The sequence below is a fragment of the Macrobrachium nipponense genome, chromosome 4, assembly GCF_015104395.2.
Source record: "Macrobrachium nipponense isolate FS-2020 chromosome 4, ASM1510439v2, whole genome shotgun sequence".
Classification (NCBI taxonomy): Eukaryota; Metazoa; Arthropoda; class Malacostraca; order Decapoda; family Palaemonidae; genus Macrobrachium; species Macrobrachium nipponense.
In genome coordinates, this window is record NC_061100.1 from 19,649,191 (window position 1) to 19,668,007 (window position 18,817).

The window sequence follows — 18,817 nt, forward strand, 5'->3', positions numbered from 1 at the left end:
TTATCTGTAAGTAGATAAAGTATTTACTTAGTATTATACTACTACTATTACAGATAATAATATTGATAATAAGAACCCACAAGATTACCAAGTATAATTTGTTTATCTGTAAGTATTTACATAGCATTATACTACTACCATTACTGATAATAATACTGATAATATAAAAAATCCTAAAGCAAACAAAAACTTATTACAGTTTTCTTCAGAAGATCGAAAAAGAAACCCAGAAGATTACCGAGTATAAATTGTTTACTTGTAAGTATTTACATAGTATTAAAATTCGAGTACTTTCAGGTGAGTGTTAATACTATTCAAATACTTACAAGTAAATAAGTTATACTCTAATCTTTTGGGTTTCTTTAAAAAAAAATGCTCATCGTGGCACGAGTCTTGGAATGCCGTAAAAAATCCATAGTTATGTATGGGCACATACATATTTCATAAATAAATCTCTAGAGAGTTTTCGGGAATCTGTTCTATTCCCATTTTCGAACAGATTCCCGAAAGACATTTATTTTTAAATAGACCTGTATACCCATAAATAACTGTGGATTTGTTACTCCAATATCGATAATAATACACATGATAATAATTTTCTTGGTACGTTTATTTAAAGTTACTGTTTTAGGATTGATTTTTTTGTAGTTAATCCACCAGAGAGAGAGAGAGAGAGAGAGAGAGAGAGACGAGAGAAAGGGGAAGAAGAGAGAGAGAGGAGATGGAGAGAGAGAGAGAGAGAGAGAGAGAGAGAGAGAGATATTCAAGGCAAATATCACGTACGAATGAGTCAGAACAACTTGCTAATAGTAATTGTCTTATTATACGTGCAAGGAGGATTTACATTTATTATATGCATAATACGTATAATCAGCATGGCGCCTACAATTATTAACAGGCAAAATTATATATTTTGTCTTTGTTTGTAAGTTAGTTAGTTAGTTAAGTAACTAGTTAACATGATTGCGCGAAAAGTTAAGCGTAAATTAGCAAGTTAAGTTTTACCAAAGCAAACAAGACGTTAACTCAAATTCTTCAGTTATGCATAATGTTTCATAATTACATATCACCACCAAATAACAATGAAATAATAATGAAATCTATTCTGTATCAATAATTTCGATTCGCATCTCGGGAACGTCGGGACGAACGCATATGACCACAAAAGGCCGGTTCGGTTACGATTGATAATTACGCCGGCCTTATGCCAGCACGGACTCTTGCTTCCAGAGCAGACCTTGGAAGCTGCTGGGAAAGGGCTCGGTAAGCATGGTTTCTGGCTGACCTCCCCCAAAAAGCTTCAAACTCTCTCTCTCTCTCTGATCTCTCTCTCTCTCTCCTCTCTCTCTCTCTCTTCAAAATGTCTCTTCTCCCCTCCCCCAAAAAAAGAAAAAAAAAAATCCCTCAGAAATCCCTCATAGGGTGTACTCTCTCTTACTCAAAAAAAAATATATAACATAGTGTCTCTCTCTCTCTCTCTCTCTCTCTCTCTCTCTCTCTCTCTCTCTCTCTCTCTCTCTCTCTCTCTCTTCGTCACATATGGGATGCAATTCACCCCGCTTTTTTTATGTGGACACTTGAAGGGGGTTATCGTCCACGCATGCAAGGACAATATATGAGAGAGAGAGAGGAAAAACACCACGTGACCTACAACTCAACTCCAATGACCCGATAAATCCTACCGGTAATGGAAGCCGCCCGCCCAACCCCCCTTCCCTCTAGTACATACTTTACGACAATTCCACACGACGCTGATTCACATGTACATCACATCACTGTTGAACTTTCCCACCCAAATAAAGCATGGGGGCGTGGGGGTGGGGCAGTGATTGGGTGATGGAAAAGGAGGGGAGGGGACTTACACCCCCACCCATGACAATACCACGGCCAGGGGACGTAGCTCCCCTCAAACCAACCTTCCAATCTTAACAGCCATTTTTTTCTTCCCCTTTTTTTTCATGACTAGGTGTCATTAGCGAACAGTCTTAAAACCTATACTGTGCGATAAAAAGCCATTTACAGCTTAGTTTAGGACGTCACGAGGGGTCCAGTGCCTAATTGTGTGTATAAACACTTCGATCAAATCGACCTTTCATGGCCACTTAGGAAAAGTGAGATGTTGATGATATGCTCCGCACGGGAGAGTGAAACTTGAATATATTACATTTGAATGGTATTTGTTACGATTGATTAAGTGAGGATATTATTTTATACAAATTATGTCTAATTACTTCATATAAATCATAACTGCTTTGTCTGAAGTGCTTAAGTAAATTCAAACGTTACCCTTCGTGAAATCAATATGAAGGAAGACGGGATAGATTAAAATTCTGACTATGCGAAACCAATTTACAAAATGCCTTGAAAAAAAAGGCAAAATAAAAAAAAAGGTAGTTACTGCAATAAACAAACTCCCTGAACTACTTACCAAACCTTAGAGAGAGAGAAATATACGAGCATAAAACCGTCGGGTGGCGAGAGCTGACTTTTGAGAATCAATAATGGCCTCTCACTTTGGTAATGGACACCAAATGCACCAATACACAGAATCCCTATCATTGACACACTGGGATTACACCATATGATGAAGAGAGAGAGAGAGAGAGAGAGAGAGAGAGAGAGAGAGAGATAAGAGAGAGAGAGAGAGAGAGAGAGAGAGAGTTGAATTAAGATGAATATATTGTTTGTTTGTATGGTGTTTTTACGTTGCATGGAACCACCAGTGGTTATTCAGCAACGGGACCAACGGCTTTATACGTGACTTCCGAACCACGTCGAGAGTGGACTTCTATCACCAGTATGACATATCTCTCACCCGTCAGTGGAATGCCCGAGAATCGAACTCGCGGCCACCGACGTGACAGGCCAAGACCATACCGATCACGCCACTGAGGCGCTAAGTGAAAGGTTTGACAGGTGTAACAGGGAGAAAACCTCCCATGTGCACTATAAATAAATTGTTAAGAACGGAGGAAAATAAGATGGAAGAAAGAGAATATGAAAGGAGGTACAGTAAAAGGAACGAAAGGGGTTGTAGCTAGGGGCCGAAGGCACGTTGTACAGAACCTTAAATAATGCCTTCAGCGCACCGAGCGAGGTGCACTGACGGCACAAAATATGACAGATGATAATGGACCTGGTTTGAGAGAGAGAGAGAGAGAGAGAGAGAGAACAGGAAAGGGGTAAAAGAGGACAAATGATCTGACACCGCCTCCTCCCCCCGCCCCCCCAACTTAAACTCTTTTCAATCGCATCCACTTGTTTCTCAGTGGCCGGTCAAGTGCCCTCTCTCTCTCTCTCTCTCTCTCTCTCTCTCTCTCTCTCTCTCTCTCTCTCTCCACACACACATCTGGCCACAGAACAGACCAACAAACGGCCGATGTGTTGGATCAAGGGCCGAGAATAAAAAGGGGGAGGGAAAAATTGGCCACACAATAACAATGATCAGCCAATCTACTCCAATTAATCGGATTGGGCCGAGGTGGCTACACATGGCCTCTCTTTCTCACGCCGCCTTCGCCAGAGGAAACCAGAGGGAAGGGAGCTTTATATATTTTTTCTCCTTCTTCTTCTGCCTCTTTCCCTCAACACATGTCCAGTTTGTCACCTCTTTCAGTTTTTCACTTTCTGAGTGAAGTGAGGAGTCATGAGTCACTTAAATAGGGAGGATCCGTATGATCCCTAGCTTCGCTGTTTAATTTTTCCTCGGAGAATCCTGGATTTCCAGTCCCTGATTCACCGATTATAATAGTTTCTCTTGTTTAATTAGTTCCCTGTTGGACGAGTCGGTTACGTGCTCGACTACCGGTTACAGGGCCCTGATTCGATTCTCCGTTCTGCCAACAAGGCATCGGGGGAATTTATGTCTGGTGATATAGCAATTCACTCTCGATGTGGTTCGGATCCCACAATAAGCTGTAGGTCCCAACTGGTTCCTAGCCACGTAAAAATAACTATATAATCCTTCGGGCCAGCCCTACGATAGCTGTTAGTCCGCTCAGTGGTCTGGTTAAACTAAGATATACCTAACTTTTCTTTTGTTAATTTATTTCTCTTTTCTAGTAAGTGATCTCCTCCTTCTTTCTGTATTTCCCATGACCTGTTTCTTCTATCTCACGAACACCATATCCTTTTAAAGTTTGCATTTGAAGTCGGTAGGACCCTTGGCCTACTTCCATAAGAACTAGGTTCATCTGCTGAACAATTATCTTAATGATTGAACAAAGTAGCATCGTGAACGTCCCTTTCTTAGAACAATTATAAATGACCCACCAAAATTCCTTTAAATTCCGCTCCTAAAATATAAACAGAAACTGGAATATGGGAATGGAGAGAAGGGTCTATAGTTATAAAATTTAGAAAAAATTAAAAGGAATTGCAGTTAAAAACAGTAATACACAGGTAAAACTCCCTATAGAGAGAGAGAGAGAGAGAGAGAGAGAGCAGTCTGTAGCATCGTTCTTTTAATTCCCCGAAGGAACAAACTTAATAGGATCTTCGCCAACCACGTGAACTCCCCTCCCTTCGTCAGGAGGCGTTCATCAACCCAGGGGCGCCCCCGAAACGAGAAAAAGTCTCTTCGCTCGTTCCCATGGTCTCTGTCCCCACAGAGCACAGCAGACCTCTACTACAGGTCTCCAGAGACCTGTAGTAAGGGATCTACTCCTGCTCATCAACATAAAGACCGCAAGTGTTATCACTGGCTATTCATTCTCTCTACATTGACTGTCGAGATCAAATGTTCTTCTAATTCAATTACGCCCATCTACGAGCAATCTGGGAGGGGTGGGAAGAGGAGAGGGAGTGGGAGGGGTAGGGGGAGGGGGAGGGGGTCTGGTAGTAGTCAGTCGGAGGCTGTGGGAATGTAGGACAGATGTTGTATCACTGCCCTTCAAAAATGAAACCAGTTAACTATCGCACAGACCACACCGCCATTCTTCTCTCTCCCTCTCTCTCTCTCTCTCTCTCTCTCTCTCTCTCTCTCTCTCTCTACTTAATTCTATGGCTAAACATGAGCATTTTCATATATATAATAATTTCCCATTTTTACGTGTCACATAAAATATAATAAATGGTCAAAACATCCAAGCAAAATACTTTTACATTGAAGAAAAAATTTAATCTCTCTCTCTCTCTCTCTCTCTCCTGTGTTTCAACGCCCTTCCCAGCCCCTCCTCCCCCAAAACCAAATCCCTGCCTACAGTATCCCCCCTTCCTCCCAACTTTGCACCAACTGGCAAGTGGCTCCCTTTCATTGTATCACTCATTCGTCAATGTTTAACCTTCTGTGATCCGCCCCGCCCCCAGTTCATACAATGGACTAAATGTAACTAAATCTTACACCGCCAATTGATCTCATTTGCATTTTTCGATAATGTACTCTCTCTCTCTCTCTCTCTCTCAATATATATATATATATATATATATATATATATATATATATATATATATATATATATATATATATATAACAGACTATGCAAATCACAGAATAACTTTTTAGTGAAAAAATTAAATATATAATAACGTAGCAGGAAAATACAAAAAACATAAAATACAGTAGAAAATATGAAAATAAAATATATATATATATACATATATATAAAATGATGGAGCAAGAATTCCAGAGATCCCAATACTTAACAAAAGAACAATTGTGCAAAAGGGAGTATTAAGCCTGGTGTGCACCTCCGGACTGACCAACCAACAGAGGAGATATTAGATTCCAGTATCACACACACACACACACACACACACACAAAAAAAGTGTCAAAAATCATGAAATTAATGGAGTCAATTTTCTAACAATACATTCTAAAATCAGTTATACCCCTTTAAAGCTTAAAGTGTCAACACTGCAATATACAACAAATCATGAAACACAGGTCGGCAATTTATCACATACACATAACGAACATGTTGAATACATATCACGAACATGTTGAAAACATATCATGAACATGTTGAAAACTTATTAGACATGTTGAAAACATCACGAACATGTTGAAAACATATCACAAAATCTTTCCCAAATGCTGGATAATCGTAAGATACTCTGGTTAGAACTGCCAATCAGTCACCAACTTGTAGTATTACTACATTTGGGATGTGTGAGATATAGTTAGTTACAGGTAAGTGAATCTAGATTAAGGTCTACTATATAAAAATTAGTACTTACTTCCACAAAGGAAATAATACATAGAAAATAATTAAGCCTTACGTAACAGCTAGAAGAGCGCTACTAGAACTAGGGACTAATATTGCCCAGTTCATTCAGCTGTTTCATAAGGCTTAGTTATTTTCTCTGAATCATTTCAATAACAAACTTGAATGGGAGGACTTCCAAGAGAAGAGAGAAAATGAATAGGCCTACTTACTTCAAATAAATAGGCCTGCATAGTCTAAATAAATAGGCATATTTACTAACAACTAGGTAGGTCTACTTACTACATATAAATACATGCCTACATACTATAAATAAATAGACACACTTACTATAAAAATGGGACTATTTACTATAAATAGGCCTACTTACTATAAATAAATAGACCTACTTACTATACGTAAATAGGCCTATTATACAAATATTCATACCTACTATAAATAAATAAGCCTACTTACTATAGATAAACAGACCTACTTACTATGAGTATATGTGCCTACTTACGCAAAATAAATACGCCTACGTAATATAACCAGGCATACTAAAACAAAACAATAGGCCTACTTACTTGCATGAGGATTCGGCTCCAGGGTTAGAGATACATGTCCCGCTGTTCTTGCAGGGATTTGGTGAACACGATGTAAAACCTGCACAGAAAGAGAGAAAGAGAGAGAAAAAAATATTAGATTGTTTGTTTGTAAGGAGTTTTTACGTTGCATGGAACCAGTGATTATTCAACAACGGGACCAACGGCTTTACGTGACTTCCGAACTTCTATCACCAGAAATACACATCTCTAACACCTCAGTGGAATGACCGAGAATCGAAATCGCGTCCACCGAGGTGATACACCAACACCAAACCGACCACGCCACTGAGGCACTTATTAAATCATGTTAAAATTTTTATTGAGAGCTGGGTTCAAAGTATGACATACCAAAGATTCTAAAACACAATGTTAATGATACTCATAAAATTAGCGATGAAGGAAATGAAATAGATATGCATGACGTCATAAGCTTTCGAAAACTGGGTTGCAAATAGACCAGACCAATATATATTGTATACATATATATATATATATATATATATATATATATATATATATATATATATATATATATATATATATATATATATATATATATATATATATATATATATACACAAGAGACCCAGAAAATTGGCGAGGAAAAATTACCTTTAAGAACAAAATCAGCATTAAAATAAAAGGTATGTCAAATGAACATTCTTTGAGAGAGAGAGAGAGAGAGAGAGAGAGAGAGAGAGAGAGAGAGAGAGAGAGAGAGAGAGCCTCTTAACCCACCTGGGAGAATAATGCCAAATTTCAAACTCAGGGGCGATGTAGGTAATAACAGCAAGAATATACATACATACAACATTATATATATTATATATATATATATATATATATATATATATATATATATTATATATATAAATGTGTGTGTATCTACATTATAAGAATTGTAAAAATTTCCATTTTAATAAAGAAAAAAGTGTTCAAACACATCACCACCAAAATCATCGCAATAATGAACATGTGAAGAACATTCCTTCATCTCAATAAAAAAATAAATAAATAAGTAAACAATTGAAAAATCTATATAGCATAAACAAACACACTCAAAGCTAAAACCGATGATGCTACAAAGGCACGACACTGATCTCCCTTTTAAGCAGTCGAATACTATTACGAATCAACCTCGACGTCACCATAAAACTAGATCTCATTCCCACGGTCTGTAGGGACATGTGTGCGCGCGCGCGCGGGTCCTCTTTCGTAAAATTCTCTCTCTCTCTCTCTCTCTCCAAAGCTGCGTAACTCTGGCGTAATACGGATTCCCCTCTTCATCAAAGCAAGCATTGGCCACAATCTCTCTCTCTCTCTCTCTCCTCTCTCTTGAGCTGCTTAACTCTGGCGTAAATCAAGCAACAGAATCGGACCCCCAGTCACCGGACTTCCTCCTAACTTCCTTCGTTTAAAGGTTATGTCAGAAGGATGCTTGCATAAAACGTGCCCAATCCTACGGCATGACGGGAGGTCGAATTGTTTGTTGATTGCTCGTTCCTCTATGATTAATTCTCTCTCTCTCTCTCTCTCTCATTTCTGTCTATCATTTGTCTATTAATGATTCTCTCTCATGTCTTTTTCCCTCTTTTATATTTACGCTATTCCTAACTGATATTTTCTTAGCTATCATCACACAAGGAACCAAACAGATATCTAATGAATTAAATTAATATACATATTAAAATATAAAATCAACAGCGATGAATATTACAAATTTTTCACTTATCACTTTTTTTTTCAGAGCTCACGAGGATACGGGTTACGAAGCTTCAGCTGCCTAAGAAATAAAATCACAAAACGAAAAACTTTACTACGCAAAGACGAGAATTCGACGACAAAAAAAAAAAAAAAAAAAAAAAAAAAAAACGCGTAAAGGATTATACATATACCTACCGATCCGTTTGACGGTATCGTTTTCTATAAAAGTGACGCAAGCAAATGGGGGGGACCTTTCAAAAATTTGAGGCAGGAAATGAAAGCCAGAAATATCACCTCCGGAAAAGGGAACAATAATGATGTCCCATCGGATCGGCGAAAGAGACCGAAGCGATTCATTCAATGACGCAACGACGGGCCGGACGCAGGGGGCGGGGCGGGGGCGGAGGGGCGAGGGGGAGACGACGAGGGAGAATCGCTTGGACCCTGTAATTGACTGACGAGGTTTTGGGGAAAGCAGTTCGCAGAGGATTTCCCTTCAAACATCTCCCCCCCAACAAACCCTTTACATCCTCTCTTTCCCTATACATTAACCTCGTACTTAACAGGTATACCCATTTCCTGTCTCATTCTCAGAGATTTCTGTATACTGTAACATTACCTCTACTACCCTTTTGTATTCTAATCGTTTATTTTTCTATGAACACCGAAAAACCTTGCATCTTAGTCCTCAATAAATTTTCCTTTTGATTTAATAATTCATATATATTTTTATCTATTCATTTATCAATTTATTTTCTTTTTCTTTTCTAAAGACCGATCTCTTATATCTGTATGTCCTGTTATCTTCTGCTACTTCTTTCAAATGAACGTCATATTCATTGAAAGCCTGAATTTCAAGTCAGTGGCCCCTGTGGGCTTGTTCCATATAATTAGGGTTTCAATAATGCCATAATAGAAGTAACTAATATATATATATATATATATATATATATATATATATATATATATGAGATAGAGAGAGACGAGAGAGAGAGAGAGAGAGAGAGAGAGAGAGAGAGGAGAAGAAGATATGATCGCTATAACTGTATAAGATATTAATTCATTAGCTTATATTCAGGAAAAAGAGGAGAGAGAGAGAGAGAGAGAGAGAGAAGAGAGAGAGAGAGAGGAGAGAGAGAGAGATATATGATCGCTATAACTGTATAAGATATTAATTTATTAGCTTATAATCAGGACAAAAGAGAGAGAGAGAGAGAGAGAGAGAGAGAGAGAGAGAGAGAGAGAGAGAGAGAGAGAGAGAGAGAGGAAAAATATAGTCTTCATAACCGTAAAAGGGGGGGATTAACTAATTTGATTTAGAATCAGCGCAGAGAGAGAGAGAGAGAGATCGCGCACAAGTGAACTTCCTCCCGTATATACGCGTCCTTTATCCGAGCGCTCGTGTAGCAGTACTATATGGCCACCACGCACCGACAAAACTCACTCACGAACACGAACAAGGACCATCGGTCGGGAGGGAGGTGTTCGAATCGTTGGTTGGGACCTTCGGTAAACACGCCGCCAACAATTTTCCCAGCGACTCCTGTCCACAAAAGCTATGTCGCTTCCTCCCTCGCACCTGCCGCGCGACAGCCAATCGCCGAGCTCGGATTCGTGTCCAGGTAAAAGAGTCGGCCAATCAGGGGACACCCTCGCTTGTAGGAATGCACGTATGCGCGACATTCAAATTGTCATTATCAATCTCTGCTGGTTCTGCTGCTGCTAATGCCGTGAGCTGAATACGCTCTCATACATACATACATACATACACACGTGTATGTGTATATATATTAATATTATTATAATACTAGATATATATATATATTATATATACACGTCCGAGCTAAATATGTCCTTTTAAAATCATATATATATATATATATATATATAGATATATATATATATATATATATATATATATTCTTGCTTGCGTATATATACGCCAGAGCGTATTCAAACGCATAAATAAATAATTATATATATATAAATAAAGAAATAATATATACAACAGGATATCATAATACTTCAAGAATTTTCAGAGAAAATAATAACCCACCGGCAAACCTAACTCAAATATTGAGCCTACTCGATAGGATTTTGTCTTTCTATAATCAAGCCTGTGACAGCTGCTGAAGGGCGCCTTGTGCTAAAAACTCCACTTATGAAAGCGTATAGGTTCGTATTCCCGTCAGAACAACTGACTTTTGGAACTGATACAAAGTTTGACCTATTTCGTGTGGGACCAATTTCGCAAAAGTTAGCCAATTTGATCGGAACTGAATGCATATGGAGCAAGATAATTAGCAGGTTAACCAATGGCTGCCTGGAACGTTAACGTTAATTGCGCGCGCAATGGTAGTTTTGTGTAATAGGAGGAAAGACATTTTTATTTAAAAAATAACAGTTGGTGCTCGTTATACAACTTCAATGCTCTTCAATAAATTAATATTCTTTATAGGTAAGGAGAGGCAAATTGACATTCATATTATCAAATAGCGTTTGGCGTTCGTTAGCCAAATTTAATAATATACATTCAATTTAGACTCTATTACGCAAAATTAATATTCTTTATAATATTCGTTATGTAAATCAACTGTTCATCTAATAAATGATCGCTCTTCTCATATACGTAAATCTAATATTCATTTAATATTCACAACAGGGTAAACAAAGCAATCTAATATTCATTTAATATTCGTAACAAGTTAAGCAAAACAATTAATATTCATTGAATATTTGCGACATGTTATAAAATATATAATATTCAGTCAATATTCACAACAGGTTATACGATACAATCTAATATTCATTTAATATTCGCAACAGGTTATACAAAACAATCTAATATTCATTTAATATTCGCAACAGGTTATATGAAACAATCAAATATTCATTTAATATTCACTATAGGTTATACAAAACAATCTAATATTCATGTAATATTCGCAACAGGTTTTAAAAAAGAATCTAATATTCATTTAATATTCGCAACAGGTTATAAAAAGAATCTACTGTAATATTCATTTAACATTCGTAACAAATCATAAAAAAATCTAATATTCATTTAATATTCACGTTATACAAACAACACAAGGGGCAAAAATCCCTCCAAAATCAGTTTCCACGAGCCATGGATGATGATGATGATGATGATGATGATGATGATGATCCCGAGGAGGTCAACTAACTTTCACTTGCCTTCCCACCTCTCTCTCTCTTACGCTGAAGGGCTCCTTTCTCGTCCACACAGTCTAACTTTTCAATAGATGCCTATGCACTCTACGTATAACGGTATTTTCTACGAACACCTACAGCCGCCATTAACGACAAGCGCAAAACGAAGTAAAAAATAATAATACTATAACAAAGGAAAATAAAAAACAAAATCAAAGAGTCGAGATAGAATGAATCGTACGTATACGATCACTATGGCGACGGCGGTCATGCTTGAGCGATCCGCCATACCTGGCCGACGAGGACCCCCTCTCCATCCTCCCCCTACCCTTCCCTTCCCACCCTCCCCCAAAAATCCATCCTGCTAACGAGAATGGACACCCACCCACCACAGAGACTCCCGCCCCTTCCCAATACCAGGACCCATATGGACACCCACCCAACCACAAGAGAATCCAACTCTCCCCACCCGCCCTTTACCAATACCAGGACCCATGCGACAAGCAACATCCCCGGCTTAACATCCTACGGACCGAAGGATAGCAGGGTTCGGAGCGAGGGATCCTTCGCCGAGCACCGTTGACTCTGCCTCAGTATGACAGGATTTTTCTTATTTCATTCATCCGATGGGTACGGGGAATGGAATGGACTTAGGGAGGGGAGACGGGGGGAAGAGAGGGTGGTGGTTGGCTGGGTGGGAGGGGAGCATGACTGGTAAAATTGGGCGTTGGTTTCTCTCTTTAAATACATTGGCAGGATCACTGATTAACAAAAAAAAAAAAATGAGAGAAGTGCTTGTGTGACGCTGGTGAGTAATTTAATGACAGTGGAAACTGGGCGTCTTGTTGGAGAATGTAAACAATGAATAAAGTGACATTGCGTGAATTACTTACACACACACACACACACACATATTTATATATTTCTGTGAGGGTATAAGACTTAAATTTTATTGAAGTTCACTTATTAAAAGTCAAGAGAATAAGAGAATTTAAAAACACTTCGACTGAGAAACAAAGGGGAATTATACATTCATTTCTCCCAGGAAAACTATCTAAATGAAAATAAGCACCTTTAGTTGTGTACAGGAACAGAATAACTTTTAGACGGTAGATTAGCACAGAGAGAGAGAGAGAGAGAGAGAGAGAGAGAGAGAGAGAGAGAGAGAGAGAGAGAGAGAGAGACTTACCCCAACCCACAGGCTATGAAGTTTTTTAAATTCCAAAACAAAATTATACATAAAAAAAAGATACACAAACAAAGCCCAATCGAGACTTTTTTTTTTTTAAATGCAAATGAAAAGGCGCCAACATCTCAAGACAAGAGCAAAAGCCTACTGTGGGGCGACACAAGCCAACAAGAGGTCTCCATCCAACTCATGCGAGGACCTATTACGTCAAAGCGAATAAAAGGTGCCCTTCCATTCCCAAATCAACCCACCATGCCACAGGACTCTCCCTCACTCCTCCTCTTTGCCTTCGCCTAATTCTCAAAGGCATCTGATAAGAAGCGTCTCTCTCTGTCGCAACGTTCCATACCTGACACTCCACAGAGCTGTGTCGCACGACTGCAGCCAGCCAGCCAGCCCCACCCTCGGGAGAGACCTCCTCGAGACACCTCTGGTCCATGCCCAGTGCCCACTCGTCGGGAGATAAAAGGGGGCGGGGAGGGGAGGGGGGCTCTTGCCTAGTAATGAAGTTTAGGAGCATTGGAAATGGAACCTTCGGCTGTGAACATGTTTTAGGTTTTTTTTTTTTTTTTTTTTTTTAACTTTTTCAAAATATAAGAAAATATGAGTTGTTGATTTTTCATTTTTTTTTATAAAAGAAAATACGAGTTTCTGATTTTCAAGGACTGCAACCCAAACGTAAATATTGAGGTTAATATTGAAGATGCCAGCTAAAAGAAAAAATCAACCTTCATTAACGAGAGAGAGAGAGAGAGAGAGAGAGAGAGAGAGAGAGAGAGAGAAATCTATACCAGAGGTCTGCCCTATTGTTGCACTGCTAAAACAAGACAAATGGCTAATGGAAGAAGTGCTGCGGCCAAAGGTGCCCCAGCGCAACACAAAGGAGAAGCACCCGCTGTTGGTCCTGCCCTGGGTATGAGGGGTGGGGGGGGGGGGGGTGAGCAGGAAGGCTGGCTGGGAGCTCCCGGGAATGGATGGGGGAGGGGGAAGAGGGTTGGGAAGGATTGGAGGGGTGTGGGTAGCAGTGACAGTGACCCACTTGAGATGAGAGTTGCAGAAACTCTTTTTGAGTGGCCGAAAAGGCTCTATAATGAGCCGGGTTCATCATGGTTCAGTTACAGTGGTTTGAACGGTAATTAATAATATATTATGAACATTCTCTCTCTCTCTCTCTAATGAGGTCATCTCTCTCTCTAATGAGGTCATTGCAATTGAAAGTCAAGATTCTGTCTCCGTACATTTATGTATGGAATAAAAGACTCACTCACTTACACTATATACATAATATATATATATATATATATATATATATATATATATATATATATACACATATACATATACAACTGTCATTTGAAACGGCGTAAGAAAACTAAGGCAATATCAACACACAATATCTAAGCAATGAAACTTGATGTATAAAAGGTAACCAAAGCTGCAGTATTTATAGAAACAATATAAATTAATGACAAATGACAAATACTACTTGAAGCTTTGCCTTGTGTCAACAATAAGCTTAAGGTTTTACAAAAACACAGACGTTAGAGGTTAAAATCCTAAGCAAACAATACAAATTATGTAATAAAAAAAGGCAAAAACTTAAAATAACCTAACTGGTTCTAAAAAGAGGAAGTAGGTTACTTTTTTACTGTCCAATTTTAAAAAGAAAATAAAAAAAAAGCACTAAAACTGGATGAGCCATTGGGGGTAACCGACCGGGGAAGATGGGTGGGTGGGTGGGGGGTAGGTGGGGGATGTTACCGGGGTTGGTATTGTCCAACACATCCTGCGGGGTGAAGTGTAACTCTGTTATTTGGATGGGTGGAGGAGGCAGGCAGGCAGGCACTCGGCCCGCGCGCGCTCGCCAATGGATGGTGGGTCCCTTTTTCGAAAAAGGCAGGACGACACACGCGTAGCCATGCGCGCAGCCATTGGAGGATATACGCACATCCGGCAGCACCAGCAGCAGCAATAATAATCATCCGGCGATTCTAACGCGCGCCAGACCGGGCGACCTGTCACCCAATTTGCGGCTGTTTCAGGCGGGTCTGCATTGCTACATCTATTGGATGAGATTGTAGCTATTCCTTGTTCATTTCGCAACCTTGTCTACCTGTTGTTTTATGTTTACGTATGATTAATGCAAGATCAGTTCGAATTTAATGGCATTACATGGTTTCAACCTCGGGCAATGGCACAAGTTCCCCTTAGACGAAGGTACACTGTATATTGTAGTCTGACATGGAAACTAGTAACCAGTCTAGGCTTGAAACCTCAAGTAATGCGAACAAATTTACCTAATTTTGTATTAGGCCACACTTACACGTAAATTACACTAAAATACATTTGTAAAGCAACCTTAAACTAAAAGAAATTGCCGCGATCGCATCAAATACATATAATCTCTCTCGAGAACTGCATCACTAGTAACTTACAAAAGCCATCTAACGGGAAGAAGAAAGTCATGGGCTAAAGGGTAAACTATTTGACGGTTTCACCCACTTAAAAAAAAAATGGGGGGAGGGGGTTGTTGGTGGTGAGAGAGGGGGATTACACAACAGGACAGAAACAACCGATTCCCAGCAGACAGAAAGAAACCACCTGAACAAACGCCTGACGACAATGAAGACCGAGAGAACTGCGGTGATGGAATCACCAACTTCCGCTTCGGGGTCGAAACGGAAACCCGGAGCTAGTACTAGTACTACTACTACTACTACAAATAACTAGTTCTACTGCCAGTGATACTAGCAGCGGACTACAATAATCTATTCCAACATTTACCAATTAAAGCTTATGAGTTCCAAAATTATCTTCAGTCATGTGAAGCTCGAGTCTGCAAAGTTGCCGTTAAGATATACTAATTTATGATACACGAAAATTGGGCTATATTGCCACGTATTAGAGCACCTTCAGCCTTTTATCGTTTAAGACAGTGAAAAATTGGAGTTGGAGTGGTTGGAAAGGAAGATGGAATTCATGAAAAGCGAAGGGAGGTGAACTGGCTAAAGAGTGGTTGCAAATCGCCCCACAATCAATTCATAGACTGACCTCCTACGGGAAATTTCGACGAATCCTGACTTTTTTTTCGTAAATATTCAAAGAGAGAAAGCAATATACCAATTGATACATTTATCATGAAAAGTCAACCTCCCTCCAAGAATGATTCGTAACATGTAAACGAGTTTCTAAAGATTTAAATGCAAACCACTAGTCTCATCTCAGCAGCCTCCAGTGGGAAACCAAACGTGGGAAGCTTCTCTGGCTAGAGATGAAGAAGCTGATTTCATTAAAAAAAAAAAAAAAAAAAAAAAAAAACAAGAACGCTATCAACTGACACCAGTATTGTCAGACAAAAGGGAAAAGTTACTTGTAATGTTAACAAGGATGTCCCGTCAACAACTCTATCTGCCTCTTTCTCTCTATCCTAATCGGTGTATCTGAAGGTTGTAAAACAAGACAATTTATGAGAGAGAGAGAGAGAGAGCTACCAAAAAGTATGCACATGCCGTTCGATAAATAGTGAATGCAGCAAGAATGTAGGTATTTTCCCTGTATATAATTTTGGAAATCCTGTAGATCTACCTGCATGTTTCCCAGGTGAGAACTTTGGGGAAGTGTTGGGGAGGGGAGAGAGTGGAGGGAGGGGGGTGTATAGGTTGCCTCGCCTCTTTTTTTTTTTTTTTTTTTTTTTCTCTCCGATATCAACATGTCGTAAAACATACCGGTTACTTTCAGCCGCCGAAGGAAACTTTTTTACACCAAAAGCTGACTTTAGATTATCGACTTGGAGACTAGATTCGACTTCTCGGATACCACAAAAAAAAAAGGAAAAAAAAATCTCACTTAGAGAGAACCGGAGAGGAAATAATGTGTGGAGTCATTTGAAAAGTTGAGTATACAGCTGCTGCCGGAAGTAATAGGACGTTAGGAGCCTCGTTTGTCAGATCGTATCATAAAATAGATATACTAAAAAAAAAAAATACGGTATCTTTAACGTATCGTTTACAAATTAACGGGTAACAGGTATCAATTACCGAAATAAAAAAAAAACTTCGATACAAATTTTTGGAGGTTATAGCCTTTAAGTTATTGTGGCGAAACCAGAAGTTAAAGGCCTTATTTATCAAATATAAATAAAAAAACAGAAGTCTACAGCAAAAATACGGTTTAATCGTACAGCAAATATCAACCAGACGAGTTAACCGAGGTTATGTGCTTCCCAGGAGTAGAGACCGTGAGAAAATATTAGACTGACTCCCAAGCCAATGCGGAAAAAACACCTTATCAATGTACATGGATTTCTAGTTTCCCCGCAAAACGGGATTTTAACAATTTTACATCACTAATTGGATTAACCGGTTGGCAGATGCCTTTAGACTGGAGTATATACACAGGAACTCTCTGCCTCTATCTGGATAAAAATAAATAAATAAATAAATAAAAACTTAATCACAGTTCAAAGATGCCATCAAAGCTTAGCCTGAGACCTCGCTTACGTTCATGCAACTTTCTCTCTCTCTCCTCTCTCTCTCTCTCTCTCTCTCTCTCTCTCTCTCTCTCTCTCTCTTTGGGACAGGTGATGTACTCGTAATGATGCAGATTCACGACAAAGAAAAACGCGACTAAGGTCTTTCGGAATACTGAAAACGAAACTGGTCAAGGTTTATATACCCTGAGTTTATTTCTTTCCACACACACACACACTTGCAAGCAGGTTTTTACTGATGAGTTTTTGCAACAGAAGGAAAACTATTATGATACCTCGTAACATCGTACAGTTGTCCTTTTATTAGGGAGAGCTTACACGAGAGAAACTTTCTCCTTTTTTTTAGGCCTGTAAAATATTCTCTGGGAAAGCTCGGAAGCTTTCCCGACGACAAAAGTCGCTATGGATCTTTCACATGAAAATATACAGAATTTCCACACACAAAAATATATATATAGCAGATCTCCAGGAAAGCAGAAATTAGCATTATCAGTTAATAAAAAAAAAAATCCTCTCTTCTCCTTCAGGACCAAATAAGGAACGGAACATAAAGCTTCCCGTTTTCTTTCAATGAAGCAGTTTTCCATTTTCTATTTCAACTTACGAAGGACAAGGAAAGTATATACAATTCAAGTAATGCACTCAGCGACATGGAAGACAGAACTCAACGCGACTCCTATTACAATCATTTAACCTATCATTCATCGATTAATCCAAGTATCTTTCAAGCGTGGAAGTTACATTCTATTGGTATTCACAAAACATCGGTATCTGATTCTATGCACCAATACGGCTTTAGAATAATAACAACCAGAAATGAGCTATAAATTAGTTTTTTTTTTTTTTTTTTTTTTTTTTTACAAACCCTGTTGGTGTGGTTGGACAGCAAGAATAAAGAAAGGAAACAGGAATGGAGATAAAATACATGGCTATATAATGAATGGAGGAACTATGGGGTCAAAATGACGCTACAAATACTCTTGATGAGTAAAGCCTACAGTGCACAACTCGAGGTGCACTGACAACACAAACCCCTTATGAAGTCTAAACATACATCGATTGAAAAATTACTTAAAAATAGACCAAACTACGTACGGAAATTAACTGGAAAAAAAATATCTAAAAACACACCACAGCAAATCGTACATCTATAGTTATCCACCTTTTAGACGCATTATGAAGTATTTATTATTTATACATATAAAAAAAATCTCAGTAATATATTTCCCGTGGGACAGACAATCTTCAAAACGCCCAATCCATTATTCTAACTTTCAACGGCAGTCCTTATCGGAAAATCTCTACCCAAAAACAAACAAAAATAATTTTTATCGAAGTTAACAACAAAAATCCCTCGATAAAATCTAGCGATCGTCGGAATTGAAAGCAAACGATTGACAAGCAGATAGGTGGAGTACACTGGAGGAGGAGGAGGAGGAGGAGGAGGAGGAGGAGGAGGAGGCGGTGGTCCTCCTTCCCACCACCACTTTCAAAGCTTGGTTCTGCTAT

The 18,817-nt window shown here is 38.9% G+C and overlaps 1 protein-coding gene across 1 annotated transcript in view; it reads right to left on the reverse strand.

Moving 5' to 3' along the window:
* Nucleotides 1-18,817, reverse strand: part of LOC135210750 (neurogenic locus Notch protein-like) — a 118,967-nt gene that overhangs the window by 77,025 nt on the left and 23,125 nt on the right. The window contains exon 2 of the mRNA XM_064243579.1: nucleotides 6,732-6,810. Coding sequence (XP_064099649.1) covers nucleotides 6,732-6,810 — 79 coding nt within the window. The remainder of the gene's footprint in view (nucleotides 1-6,731; nucleotides 6,811-18,817) is intronic.